At 38.6% G+C, this 15,167-nt stretch overlaps 1 protein-coding gene across 15 annotated transcripts in view; it reads right to left on the reverse strand.

The window, feature by feature from the left end:
- Nucleotides 1-14,102, reverse strand: part of LOC137239499 (uncharacterized) — a 30,233-nt gene extending 16,131 nt beyond the window's left edge. Inside the window, exons 1-4 of one of the 15 annotated variants that reach the window (XM_067764871.1) lie at nucleotides 13,795-13,991; nucleotides 7,929-8,142; nucleotides 4,483-4,784; nucleotides 1,456-1,728 (exon numbers count right to left, since the gene is read on the reverse strand). In XM_067764871.1, the coding sequence (XP_067620972.1) occupies nucleotides 1,456-1,728; nucleotides 4,483-4,721 (512 nt within the window). In that variant the 5' untranslated portion in view covers nucleotides 4,722-4,784; nucleotides 7,929-8,142; nucleotides 13,795-13,991. Of the gene's footprint in view, nucleotides 1-1,455; nucleotides 1,729-4,482; nucleotides 4,785-4,946; nucleotides 7,908-7,928; nucleotides 10,687-13,758; nucleotides 13,992-14,086 lie in introns of those variants that run through there. The other 14 variants (XM_067764870.1, XM_067764869.1, XM_067764868.1 and 11 more) reach the window with 14 other exon arrangements.
- Between the last annotated feature and the right edge of the window lie 1,065 nt (nucleotides 14,103-15,167).

Consider the following 15,167-nt stretch of genomic DNA (forward strand, 5'->3'; position numbering starts at 1 on the left):
TGTTGTTGTATTAACAGTGCTTCGCCCCATTCAATGGGCAGGACCACTCACAAATTGGCATCAAAATCCTCTAACGGGAGTCCAAGGAAACTGGCTGTTTCAACAGGGGCGGACCATAGGGAGATGGGTATTAGAGGCGTAGTTTCCTCATTATAATTGAAAAGATGGTTGATGTCATGTGGGGACACATCACATGCAGGACATACATTACGTAAGTCGGGGTTGATTCTGGATAAGTAAGAGTTTAACCTGTTACAGTATTCAGAGCGAAGTTGGGCCAGGGTGACTCGTGTTTCCCTTGGTAGTGTGCTTTCTCCTTCTGCAAGGGTGGGATATTGCATATTAATAACGGGGTTCACGGGGCGCGTCCTGCGTTTACCGATTCTGTGTGGATTTGGCTAAGGGCCTCCTTATGCTTGCCTGGATCAAACGGCAGTGTTGGCAGTTGCCTAATCAGATCTTGATTAGTATGTGACCATGTTAAAGAATTGTTTTATAGTGCATATTCGCTCTCTAGATTTAGCGTGTCTTATTATCCTTAACTCAGGGATTTAGCAAGCGAGGCTCTGGCGGCCCCGAGTTCCTCATGGACTTAGGCGGCGGGTTGGCCTAGAAGGTTCAATGTAGTCATATTAAATTGTTCCCAAGATGGTCGGGCTAGTACCTTAAAGGTGCCGGTCGGGAATTATCTTTATCGCTAAAACAACAACCCTTAACTGATAAGAAACCACATAGAAAGTGATGAGGCGTGGCAGTCAGTTCATCAGACATATACATATGTGTTGCTGTTTTTGTAGCAGTACTTTGCCCTACCCTAGTCCTGTAATGGAAGTCCTAGGCAATTAGCGTTTTGAACTGATTTTGACTGTAGATAGCTTGCTGTTAAACTCGCTTCAGAAAGACTATATCACAGCTTAGAGAAACCTGTCAGTCCGCTCAATAGTACTATACTAAATTTAAGAGGTTTTACGGTGAATCACTGATGAGTTATGAGATTTTTTTTAAATCCTGGTTGTTCGAAAGTTTTCCAAATTGGTGGGTTTAAACGTGCCCTTCGACAACACATACTCTCTAATTAGATCTTGTCAATGACCGTGAGAAATGGAAGCAAATGAGCTCGTCAGGCCATTTCTCCTGCTTTAAATGTGGCACCGACAGTTGATATCGAAGCAGCAATCGCTGCATTAAAGGAAACTCGTTGTTTAAAATAAATCCCGGTTGTTATGTTTTCCGTTTGGTCGTCAAACAAATTCCAGTAGCACTATGAACACATTTACTCTGTGTAAGGTCATTCACTAACCCGACAAGTCATCCTCATCTGAACCCTAGGTTACTGCTTTATTTGAGATCTTCATTTTAGTCTCTCCCAAGGGAAGTTTAATCAGAAATTGTATCAATTGAATCAATGAAGTTCATACCCAGTTTTAATACCTCTAAAATTATTCATGCACTCACTTCTTTCGACTGAGACTCATATAACCATCATCCTCAGATTGATTTTCACCGTTGCCACCTGCATTCGTTGGTTTTGTTGCTGTATCTTCAAACTCAGATATGATATCATCTAGAACCTTAATAGGTTCGGGTATTTCGTCTGATGAAAAATTACTTTGAGCTTCTTGCAGTTGCGTTGATGAGGGCGACGGGGATGGCGCCGATTGCTCTTGCTGATGCTGTGACATCTTCTGTTGCTCCTGTTCATCATCCCTTTCCTGCGTATTTTCATCACTGAAGATATTAATTAAATCATAAACAAATTCAATTAGTTTGCGCTAAGAAAAATGATAAGCGACATATTAACTAAGAACGATGAGCAATTTATGAGTGCAGTGGGTGGGTAGGAGGGTAAAAGTTTAATAGGGTGAGTTGTGCTAAAATGTGTTTGTGTGTGCGTCTATGTACACTTATTTTTGGATGTGGGTGAATCAAAGTGGGTGATAAATTCCATGTGCTATGAAGTATGTACATGTGAGCTAGTGTTGCCATATTGTCGACATTAATTCGAAATTGATTGTTTTTTACAAATTAGTTAGAAAGTGACATGTTATTAATTAAGACTAAAGTATATATATTGTAACAAATTTTGAAAAATTCTGCTTATTTGCAACCTTCTGCTAACCTTCGAATCGCTAAACTGTTGAATAAATCACTCCAATATTCTGTATTGCAAAATGGTCTTTATTAGACTACGTTGGGAGTAGTACAATTATACTTCACAATTAACTTCACTTCGCAACTGATAGCGTGTTTAAATCAAACTGAATACATACTATTCAGCTTTCGCTGGTTTTATACTCTCTGTTGCCTCGTCTACCCATTTCTCCTAAGGTCTAGCAACTTCACGAACTTCATGCGTGAGTACTACTTCACTGGTGCCTTGTATGTACATGTGTAAATGATGATTGATTTGTTTACGTACATACAAGTGGCTGCTTAGTATCGGATTAGGGAGGCTAGTATCACTTAGTGATGAGAATATTCGTCACAATATGTAAATGCAACCGCGTTATCTTTTCAAAGACGTGTTTAGCGAGGTTTATAATGAAAACTAGGTGTCGTTCCCCGTCGCTGAAAAATATGAGCTAGGGTTGCCTCCCTTATTAATATCGTTTTAATCGATTCGGGAAAATTGAATTGAATTCAAATTCGCTTTTTCGACAGCAAATGCTTTTAATTGTTAGGCAAAACTCATTGCTTACATGAACTTTTATGGATTAGGTGATCAGTTTTTGCAAAGTGTATTGTTCAGGAAGGAAGAATGCTGAAAGAAAATTAAAAAAGCTGTAAATAACTCGAAAAATATGCAGGATTTTTATGCTGATATCACGGACACTCGATTTAAATGGACATCACTTGGTCTCGGTTCCATCGAGTGGAACTCATTACAGGTGCTGCTGTGCATGTATCGGGTACCGAATAGTATCGAATCAAAAGGACTCGTTACTCAAAGATCCGGTATTAAATTTATAATACAACCCAGTTGTAAATTTATGCATGAAACATCGATATTTGAGGCATGAATTGGAGCTATCTATGCATGTCAGTATAAATGCACGTTTATTTCTTTTTAACACGTATAGTTTCTCAGGGAGCATGCATACTCTATTACTCCCTTTGTACTGCTTCTGTATACATATGATTGCATTAATGCAGAATGCATACAAAAGCACTAGAACAACATGCATACATCCATACGTATGTTTCATACATACAAAAGCACTATCCCTGCATTGATCAATAGGAATTTATTCTGCATATGTAATTACAATAACAATAACTTTGATATGATGAAAGATCACGCAACTTGAAGCCATCAACTTCCATCCATTAATACCTACATGCACAACTCTTACCGGAACCCCACCGTCTTGAAAATTGTTTTCACAACACTTCAATGACAGCAAAGCATCCTGGACCCACCGCGATTTTCATGACGATTGGAGGCCTGTCGGCCACTGTTGAAGATCCACCTTATTATACCAAAAAATGAAATGAGATGTCTTGCTGTCCTCCCAGGGGTTTTGATCATGGAACTTTGGTATGGTTTCTAACAAAAATTCCAAATTATCATAGCCAGATAAGCAGGCTTCGTGAATATCACAATCATTTATAATTATTGATACTTGAGACAACTTATATACTGAATATCAAATTGTTCTCAAAGTTCTTTCTTCGAAAACATGTCTATTAGTATTTAAAGTTACCTGTTTGAGAGAAACAAACATAAAGAGCTATCTATTTGGTATAAATAAATAAATAAATGTTAGGCGCGAACATGGTGGAACGGAACTTACTTGTTTAATGCCGACTCCGAACGGCATCTGCAAGGCAGATGAGTTTTCACTGAAGAGCTTTTCATGGCAGAAATACACTCGGAGTGCTTGCCAATCACTGCTGAGAAATTTTCTTCTAATTGAAAAAAAAAACCTGTTTTTTTAAATTTTGATGTGGTAGGCGGAGCACGCTACCATCACACCACGCCGGTCGCTATTTGGTAAACTTCCACAGTTTATCGATGCCAAAAAGGATCGAGTATAAAATATCGGTATCGAATGGCCACAGTATCGATATGGTAAAGTATCGTATCAAAACTCGTGTCCTCAATGAAGTCCATTATAACAAGATCACACTGTATATGTTTTGAGTCCAGGTTTGAAACTTAAAAACGCTAAAGACAAATGTAGAACAAATGTATGTAGAAAGTGAGGAATTCTTTAAACTTTGATCTGTAGACGAATTCTCTAACCTCTTAGCGACAATTGTCGTGCGATCATGGTGTTATGTAAGATTTATCTGCTAAATTTAGCGATTATCGGTCGTTAGAAAAACTAAATAATATTATAGCTGGAGAAAGTTTTTATAACGGTAAAATGAAAATAACTTTTTTATATGGCAACACTATCCCAAATTTATTTTTATTTAAGGTTATGTGTGTGTATTGGTGTATATATATTTATGTACTAGTTTTTTCATCTATCTTACCATGGTGGTGTGGCACTAAAATTTGTTTTGGAGTCAACATCTTCTTCGTTTTCGTGTACACCATCACCAGGTGATGTTGCTGCTTCGGAATCTGCGACATTTATTTGTTGTTGTATTGATGATTCTTCATCGAAATGGGATTCAACCAAATTGCTGGAATTTGCACAATTGCTAATCGATTCATCAGAACCGTTATTAGAAGATTCGGGCTGATGCAGTAAATCGGATGAGGTGGCCATAATTATTTATAATTATTATTTTTCTTAAGCGTAGATTATTTTAGTTTATAAACATAATAAGTACTGCATGTTTTGAAAGTGAGTGTTAGAGAGAGAGAGAGAGAGAGTGAGAAAGAGAGAGAAAAAAAGAGTAGGAGAAATTTATTAGTCAAGTGCTTTTGATATAGTTTTCTGCTGTTTTTATGCTACATACAATTTGTTTTTAATTTTTTAGATATAAATTACATTTATTAGTCCATAATAGGTAGATACATATGTAAGTTTTTATAATTGCACAAATCAGTGCAGACAAACCACTTTTTTGCTTAAACTTTTTTTTTAATTTTTTAACTAGTTTTTTATTATTATATTTTTGCCTCCACTGCTTAATGCCATGTTTATATATGTAATCATCGGTGCACATTTTCACACTTAATTCATATATTTTTATTTATATATAATTACATAGTTGTACCGGCAAGTAGCTAATAATCTCTTACATTAGCTGTTTGTCATAAACACTCAAATCGACGCGTACCTACTTTGCAATATTTGTTTGTATGTATGTATCTACATGCCGCGGCAACAAATACTTGGAGTAGGCACAATAGCGTTTGTAAAGGGTGTTTTTTTTTTTGAGGTTTTAAACATTTCATGAATCAATCTTTATAATATTTTTATTTTGTTTTATTTTTCGGTCCCCATGTTAGGCTAGTTTGAACTGGCCGGTCAATAAAAGCCACACTTAGACTGAATTTGTCCATAGTGTTACCTGAATTTGTTCGACGACCAAACGGAAGAAACCCAATCAGGTATCGGGGTTCATGTTATAGAATAACTCCGTCCTCTTGGCAAATACTTGAAGTTTTCTAAAATCTAGCTGCCTCGAGTTCTTGCAACTCTGCTGCCCCTAATAACTTGAGGCTTGACCTGGCGAGTGTAGGAAATGATCCTGCAGCTCGCACTTCCTACATCTCTTGTCTCTGACGAGGGCTAACTTATAAGCATGTGACGTCAGAAGGCAGTGTCCAGTTAGTAGGCCCATCGTGAGCCTTAAGTCTTCTCTTTTCAGAGATATGAGCCACTTTGTACATGATTTTAGACATTTTGCAGCCCGCGCTTTTGTCCACGCCTTTTTTGCTTGATTGATCATATGCTACCCCTGTTTCCTTTTGATTTCTCCCAAACGGATTGGGAGGTCTATCGTCGATTTAGCGAGTGTTGCACCCTCCTTTGCTAAATCATCGGCCTTTTTCTTTACCTTCTATCCCTTTATGACGGGGAACCTAGTAAAGATGTATGGTCTGGCCTGTGCGAAGTTTTTCCAATGCTTCCTTGCACTCCAGAGCACTTCTTGATTAATGCTGTATATATATTCATTGATGCGACTGCAGCTTAAGCACGCTTCCTCCAGAATTTCTGCTGCTTTCTTCACGGCTATAATTTCCGCCTGAAAGACGCTGCAGTAATCTGGTAGCCTGTAGGGTCTACTTATTTCTGGATCGACATAGTTAACAGCAGACCCGACGCTTCCATTAATTTGGAATCATCCATATAAACATGTTTAGTATGTTCTGCCATTTCTGCACCCTAACACCAATCCTTCAGCTCAATTGTGGCTCCAAGATCTCTTTCGAAGTTCGGGCACTTGATAATATATTCCGGTTGCCCCAGATTAGATGGCGCTACGTGATCATAAGGCCTGCACTCAAGTTGCCCCCGAGAGCTTAAGCCTTGTTGCAGTGCCGCGACGGACTTTTCCTCGCTCTTCCAAATAGAGTCTCCACGTCAACTTACTCTCAAGTATTACTCCTAGATACTTTGTGCTTAGACTTAGCCCCATTAGGGACCTTGTATTTCCTAATAAATAATACTACAACGTTTTTTTCCGCGTTGGCGGTTAGGCCGACTCCAGGCATGTATATCGCGAAGTACCTGATCTTTTAGAGCGCTGATTGTTGTTAGACATCTGCCGCTTATGATGACTGAAAGGTCATCTGCATATGCCTTAAGTTTGACTGGTCCTCCGTCCAACCGCCTAAGCAATTGAGTTATAACCAGCGTCGACAACTTTGGTGATAAAACCCCACCCTGCAGCGTTACTCTGCTTACAGATTTTGCTGCCTCGTATAGACTTCATTGCGATGTGATCATTCTGCAGCTTAACATGGAGCCGATCCAATTTTTTAAAGCTGGATGAACTTCAATCGAGTTGAGACTGTCCATGATTGCTTTTTTCGAGACATTGTTGAAATTTCCGGCAATATCCAGAAAAACACCTAGGGCATATTCTTGGTGTTCCAGAGCTTCTCTGTGTCCATGACCAGCCTATGCAAGGCAGTATCGACTGAATTGCGTTTGGTGTAAGTATGTTGTGCTGAAGCCTTCAATTTGATAACAATCTTGTTTTCGCTAGCTTAAGGCTACATATGCACACATTAGGGTGGGTCGATTTGTATGGACGAAAGTTAACCGATATCGATTTTTCGATAGGATTTCGGCTCAGGAAAAAAATTCCGCTACGCATACCCGAAAAAATAATTTTCGAGCCTGCGAAATCTCATTTTTTTGACTTTTTTTCGACTTTGATTTTTAAAGGTTTTTTTCATGACCTACTAAAAAAATGTCATGTATAAATATTTTTTTTTTTTTCAAAAAACGACAACGTTTTCAGCGGACATTTTTGGGTCGGACAGGGTATACATGAAAATTTTACAACCAAATGAAAATTTTTTTAGTAGGTCATGAAAAAAACCTTAAAAATCAAAGTCGAAAAAAAGTAAAAAAAAAAAATGAAATTTCGGCTTGAAAATAATTTTTTTGGGTATGCGTAGAGGAACTTTTTTTTTCCTGAGCCCAAATCCTATCGAAAAATCTATGGCGCGATATCTGTTAATAAATCGACTCAGTCTAGTTCACATATTAAAGGTTCCTGAAGATGACTTCAAATTGAATCGAGGGTGCCATACGAAAAGTAGCTCTGGATTTTTAGTGTTTGATGAAAACTAGCAAATTCACTTTGTCTCGTTCTATGGCTGACGAAAACTAACACTCAAACTGAGTTTCTTATTTTTTAATACCAATTCACACAAAAATTTAATCAAATCACAATTTAATTTAATGAAATATTGCAGATTTTCTATATATTATATCTCTAAACACAACACCCGCTATCTGAAGAGGGCAATATTATGCTTATACATTGTGTGTATGTGTGTATCGACATACCTACATATAAATGGATTTATACGAACATTAGCACTTATATTTTGTGAGGTTGTTTGTATGTAACGAGGTACATAATTTTCATAGAGCCCTGCTGCTGTTTGGTGCATACACAATGATTTTTTTTTTTTTCGTTTTTGGTTTACTTTGCTTTTTTTCTATTAAAACGCATTTATGTTAATCACTTTATTTGTAGCTTTTCGTTGGATTACGTTTTCTGTTTAGTTTTTTTTTTTTTATGAAAGCTCGTTAAACTTAATCTCTTTATAAGTTATTAAGTTTTGACATAAAAACTGTCACTTGCGTATTTGTTAAGCTTCTATACATACATATGTACATGTGTTTTCCAAAAAACATTTATTGCACTTTTCACAAATTGTTTAAAAATTTACCCGGAAAATTGACATCTACATAAACGCATATTTGCCCTTTTTACTTTTTTCCTTTGCATACACAGCGAGAAATAACATTTTTTCATAGCGCATACCAAATGAAATCAGTGAAAATATATCAAAGTGTTGCTATGAATGAATTTAACTCTGTAATGCAATCAACATAGCTGTTGTTGGTGTGATGCTTTTTTTCTTTCTATTTTTTTTTATTCTCTTGTAATTTTTTTTTTTTTGCTGTTACATTGCTGCCTTCTGCTCGCCTTTGGAGTATAGCGAATTGCCGCATGTGTGGCTATCGCTACGATTGTTACTGTTAAAGTATTGGAGTCTGGCATCGATTTTTTCATAATTTTTTTTAGCAGCGGTGCCTTTACACAGGATATAAAATTTCGCTGTTGTTGTTGCTTTTTTACTGCCGACATCGTTTACGTCGTCGCCGATGCCACCACTGCTATTTTTTAGCGCTCTTGCCGCACCATGACATGTTCTAACTTTCTATATTGCAAAAGTGAACCGCAAAACTTTTATATTTGCTGCTTAATCGTCTAAAGCGGCTAACCCCCAATGAGTTAGTTGGCTCAGAGTATACTCGCGACAGGTCTGCCGGTCGTAAGAGGCAACTAAAATACCCAAATGATTCAAGGGGTTGCCAGCGCAATTTTTAGCTTCTACAACCCAGTTATCAACCTCACGTACCCGTACCGAACCCTGTTTCTTTAGCAGCCGAGGCGCTGGCGAAGCTCCTCATGAAACTAGGGGGTGGGGGCGGTATGGCATCAAAGGTTCAATGCGGTCATATTAAATCGTTCCCGAGACGGTGGGGCGTTTACCTTAATGGTGCTTGTTACCGGGCATACCGGATCTACATATATCTGGCAAATGCCCATCAACATTGATGGCACTCCCCGAAAACTTCGGGTACAAAAACAACAACAACAATCTAAAGTAAAAAATATAATTAAATATAAGGCGCGATAACCTCCGAAAAGATTTTAAGCATAGCGTACAAATTGCCGGGACGGGACCTACATATTCTTTGCCGACTCTGAACGGCATCTGAAACGCAGATGAGTTTTCACTGAAAAACTTTTCATGGCAGAAATACACTCGAAGTACTTGCCAAATCATTGCCGAGGGGCGACCCCGCTTAGAAAAAACTTTTTTCTAATTTAAAAACAATTGTTTGAAGAATTGATGTTGCTTTTTCCGGGGCGTGAACCCATGATATTCGGTGTGGTAGGGGGCGCACGCTACCACCACACCACGGCGGCCAAAACCATCTAAAGGCGTCAGTTAGTCCCGCCTGCAGTTGTAGTAGTCACGAAAAAACTTTAAGCTTCGTCGGCGGACGATGGGCTAGCCCTTGAAGTGTTGGAGGGAAAAGTTTAAACGATGAGTTTTAGTCCTTTTCGCGATGCCGACGGCGAGTATCAAAGGAGGTATAATAATGATCTAGGGGCAGATATCACTGATAGTAGGACTGTCGTTATTAAAATCTTATAAAACTTAATTAGCGTTCTTCGGAAGAGTAGTTTATTGCTCCCAAATAGCAACTCATTTTAAAAGCTATCCTTTTACTGAAGCTCTAGGCAGATATTTTTTACGGTCTTAATGCTGATTTCCAAAAGGAGAAATACCTTCACAGTTTTCAGCCTTAATCTTCTGCTCAAAGTGTCTTCGCTTGTAGGAAAATTATAGAATTAGCACGTCACGGATCCACTTTGTGTGGAACCTCGTTTTCTTTATTTTTATCATCTCAAGCCATTTTGCATTCCTTTAAGTTTTTTCCATAAAAGGTATCTCCAGCGGTTTCCACAGCGTCGCGCAGTAATCTGTATCGTATATGTTGTTTTTACCAGCCTCAATGGAGCTGAGGAAATGGTACCATTTTCCCCATTCCCCAATATGTTCCCACGACACAGTTGGCGAGACTCCCCGACTACATCGGGCACTAGACCGTGAAGCCTATGGGCCGTGTCATCTTGCCCTTCCAAATAATCTTTGAAGTTAAAAGCGCCACTTTCGGTGAAGGAAGGCAGGATATTGGTAGTGAAAGATGAAATTTGTCACATCCGTAGATTATCCATCGAATGCGGCACCACCACGTATGAGACGATGTTGAAACCTGGCAAATTCATTGCACTGAACTAACAGTGCCTGCCATCGATGACGACGTGTATACTTTAGCCAATAAACACAAACTTTTAGTAGTTCCTGACCGTATCCTATAAACTAAACCCTTTCAAGAAATTCTGAATTTTCACAAGGGTTTTTTGTTTTTCGACGCTGGTGCCATAGTTCGTCGCTCCTGTAGTTGCTACTGCTCTGCTCTGTTGGTTGGTGGTGTGCAAAGGTTGAACAGCGCTCCTGCTGCTGATTTCCCACTGTGAAAGGTCACTTTGTTGCAAGTACAATACATTACAATGCTCACAAAAAATACCAACAAATATTTAGCGAACGTTTTTTTGTTTGTTTTTCCATTTTAATTTTAATTTTGTACTAACAGCATTGAGCATTTTGATTTACTGGCCATTTGTTCTCATACAAAGGCATCTTGAAACCTATGCACTTAACTGTTTTTAGATATATTAACACATGTATTAATGGAGGTACATTAGACTGTTTCAGATTTTTTTCTTTCAAATATTCATAAACTATCATTATGATCACCTGACGGTAGGTCCGAAAGATGCAAGAAGTCAGAGTGGTTTTAGATGAGTTTGTGGGAGAGGATAAAGAGAATAAAGTTGTGTAAGAGGAAACGGTTGGTCTCTCGGTGCACGCTATGTCCCACTTCAATAACTGTATTCGATGAACGAAAATTTACAAGCGAAATGACTGACTCATGCTGAAAGCGGAGATCCAGCGTGTGATAGCATGCTTAAGAGACTCCTGCGATTTGCAACGAGATTGACTGAATTTTTGTATGTGTGCGTGTCGTGTATTTGACGCTTGCCCCGCGACTATCAAATAAAAAGCCATCAATCAACATTTGCATAGAGAAACCGTAGCGTTCGGACGTGAATATGTCGTCATCGGATGATGATTTTTTATACTTGCAACTACAGCAGTTTTATTAAATAATAAAAAAATGTATAAAAATTTTATTAAAGAATAATAAAAGCTTTACATTCCATAAAGCTGGTAAACATTGATAATTTTCAATAAATTTTAATATGAATTGCTGTTCTTCCGCGCACTTGTTCATTTTGAATGTCGACACACAAACTAAATACAACACTGCTGTTTTGTCAATCACACCCGCGACTATCAAATAACCAAGCGTCAAATGAAAAAATTAAAAATTTTTGATTTTCATCAACGTGTAGCCGACAACAAATACGTATGTCACGAAGCCACCCGACTGCACTAACACACACAAAATTCAGTCAATCTGGTTGTAAATCGCGGAAGGCTTTAACACACAAAATTCAGTCAATCTCGTTGTAAATCGCAGTAGGTCTAAGCATATTATTGTGCTCTTTCACTCACAAGTTTCCACACTTTGTATCTCTATAGTGCTCTTACACTATAAGACAAGATCATGTCGGTACTTCAGAGCGCGGTGTTCTAGCTGATCAATAAGTTTACCCCGTTATAGTAGCATATTGATGTTAAGGGTTTAGCAATTATGATATGCTTATAATTTCTATAAACTACTATTAGGCCCAATCCTAATTTTTGAGCATCGTGAGCATAACTTCCACTTTAGCTCTATAAGGACTCTGAGCTTTTTAGTGCAGAGCATATCGCGTGCCCCAAAAAAGTAATTACATCAAATTTACCACCTACTTTTGCAATCCCAAAGACGATATACTGGTTTGACTTAGGGCCTTGGGCTGTGTTCCTCAAGTGGTGCAAGTCACACCGCTACTTCAGTTTCGTCACAACTTTTGCTTGTGAAATTGGTATAAATATTTTTACCTTCCAGACTTTGTATTTGGTTTTAATGTGTACCATTTATTTTTAGCGCGATACTTGCTCGGGGTACCAAATCGATACTTTTCATTCGATATCATGCCCCTAGGTTGAAGAACGTCGTATCTCAAAAACTTGTTTGAAGATTGCGCTATTTCAGAATTTGAATGGGTAAACGTCCTATCTCAGAATTTATTTACAAAAAGGTCTTATAGTAACAACTAAATTGAATTAATTTACATTCATATTGGTGTGCTAACACATCGAATCATCATCCTGGGCTCGATTCCCGAACAAATCAGAATCAAAAATTTAGTAACAAGTTAGTAACAACTAAATTAGAAAAATTCTATCTAAGCGGGGTCGCTCTCGGCAGTGATTTGAAAAAAAAACCCCCCGCTCGGACTCGACGTAAAACATGTAGTTCCCGTCCCGTCGATTTGTAGGAAAAATTAAAAAGAGCACGAAGCAAATTACAAGAGATGCTCGGCCTACATCTGTTCAGAGGTTATCGCTCCTTACACTTTTTTCTCGTTTTTGTTTATCTTATTTTTATTTTCTTGCTAAAGGTCGACAATAGGTTAGGTTAGGTGGTAGCTGCCCTGATAAGGAAAGCTCACTTGGACAACACGAAGGTCCGTTGTCATACCACATACAACAAAAATAACGGTGACGTAGATCTAGCTACTTAGAGAATCGTTGGATAGCAACGATAAAGTTCCGAATGGTACCGATCTCAACCTTGGATAAATCCTCGGGAGATCCAAGGGGGTCGCGACGGAAGTACTTTCGCCTAGTTCTGGAAAAAGCTGGGCAATCAAGCATAAAGTGATTTGGTGATTGCACCTCATCATCCTCCATACAGCCGCAGCAGAATGGAGTTTCCAGTATATTGAGACGCACCGCATGGATACCCATGGGACAGTGCCCTGTCAAACCCCAATAACCATTGAAAGGTGAGCCTTAGTGAACCCAATTATTTCGGCAGACCTGCCATCCACTTTCGGCCAGAAATATGTTGCTACCCTGCAAGAGGTGGTGATTCGAGGCCCAGCTATGGAGGAGCAAACCAAAGGTGGTCAGCGGAATGCGGAAATCCCTACAGCCATCTTCATCCGGTTCAGTTGTGCCGCTGCGGGCTAAGAGATCCGCTTGACAGTTACCTGGGATAACACTATGACCCAGGACCCCGATAATCTTAATTATAAAATAGTTCGATGCAATCGCAAGAGCGGTCAGGCACTCCCAGACCACCCTCGATCGCACTGTAGTTGAACTCAAAAGAACGATAATAAAAACGGAAATAAAAAAAAACTGTTAGATGCAAACACATTGCATGAAACGAACATTTTTTTTCGAAACCGTCTAATGTACACATTTATATGCATTAACTATTTTCATATCTATTGACAAGCACTTTTCCTTCCTTTTTAACGGACCGCCTGCATAAGTAACTACAACAACAACTATGTATAACGCTCGGTGCTCATTTGCGTGTATGTAATGTTTTGCACTTTTCATACATTTCTTATTGAATTTTTTTTAATTTTTTCTCATACATTTTTGAAAACTTATTTTCATATAACAAATAGATTTTCTCGTTTTTTCAATTAATTCTTTTAACTTTTTTTTCGTAAATTTTTAGCGGCTTCCACAATTGTATCTGTTTTATCGATTATTTTTTAACATAATGGCTGTGGTATGTTGTATGAATTCTAAGCATTTCTTTTTGGTTGTCTGTTTCCGTATAGCTTGAAAGCAATCAGCAGGTCCCCCCCCCCCCCCCCCCCCCCCCCCCACTTAAAGAAGGCAAAAAAGAAATATGTACAAAAAATGTTTAATTTTCCGTACTTTGCAAAAATGTTTTCAAACTCCGCTCGAGCAAACAACACATCAACTTGAGTTACATTATTAGACTGATTTAACTGTATACATAGTATGTGCTCTGTTGGTACTTAGTTGTCTCTGTCGTCGCCGTCGTCGTCGCTGGCTGTCACCATCATTGTTGCATTGTTAACTCGAATAAGGCCGCAAAAAAACAACAACAAAAAGAAAAGTATCTAATAGTCATGTTTCTCACCGTGCACCATGTGAGCGTGTACCGTTTGTCGTAGATTTCTTCATAGATACAAAGTAGTATATGGAAAAGTAATTTAGTTACTGCTCAAAAAGTCTCGCACAAGCTGTCACTTGTACTTTTCGTTTGCACTTTTCTCAATACGGGACCCTTTGTCGTTTACCACTAGCACCACCGCCACCCCCTATTGTTGGTGACGTGCATGTATGTGTGCATTTGATTTTCCACCCCGGCATTGCACGCTATAGTCAGTCCATCCCGAATGTTGATTTCATCATATTCACCTGACTATTTAATTGCCATCTGAGCATATGAGGACGAACTTGCGTTTCCAGCACAGTTAAGCGAGAATACCGAGAAGACTTGGATGGATATAGGAACAAAGGTTCCCAATAGTTTTTCTTTGCCGCAAACACAGATGTTATGATTAACCCCAAAACTGGGAAAACACCATCCTATAGCTATTAAGTCCCATAGCACGAATACTTGATAGTGTGCAAGACAAAGAAAGCTATATAAATTTGCCGGAGACCATACTTAATCCTCAATGAAGTCGGACACACAACACCTGACGCTGCTACGGACCCTTATATCATATAAATATCGAGCCCTAACCGAAATTTTAGTGTAACAAACTAAATTTTACAGACGAATTTTCGCTGAGCAGCTTTTCAGGGCAGAAATACACTCGAGAGTTCGTGCCAAACCACTGCCGAGGGGCAACCCCGCTTAGATAACTATTTTCTAACTGAAAAAACTTTAGCTAAAGATTTTGATGTAGCATTTTCCCGGGCCTTGAATATAGGACCTTCAGTGATGTAAACAAGCAGGCAACCACCACACTAACATACAAAT

Source organism: Eurosta solidaginis, chromosome 2 (assembly GCF_040869045.1).
Source record: "Eurosta solidaginis isolate ZX-2024a chromosome 2, ASM4086904v1, whole genome shotgun sequence".
In the NCBI taxonomy this organism is placed as follows: domain Eukaryota; kingdom Metazoa; phylum Arthropoda; class Insecta; order Diptera; family Tephritidae; genus Eurosta; species Eurosta solidaginis.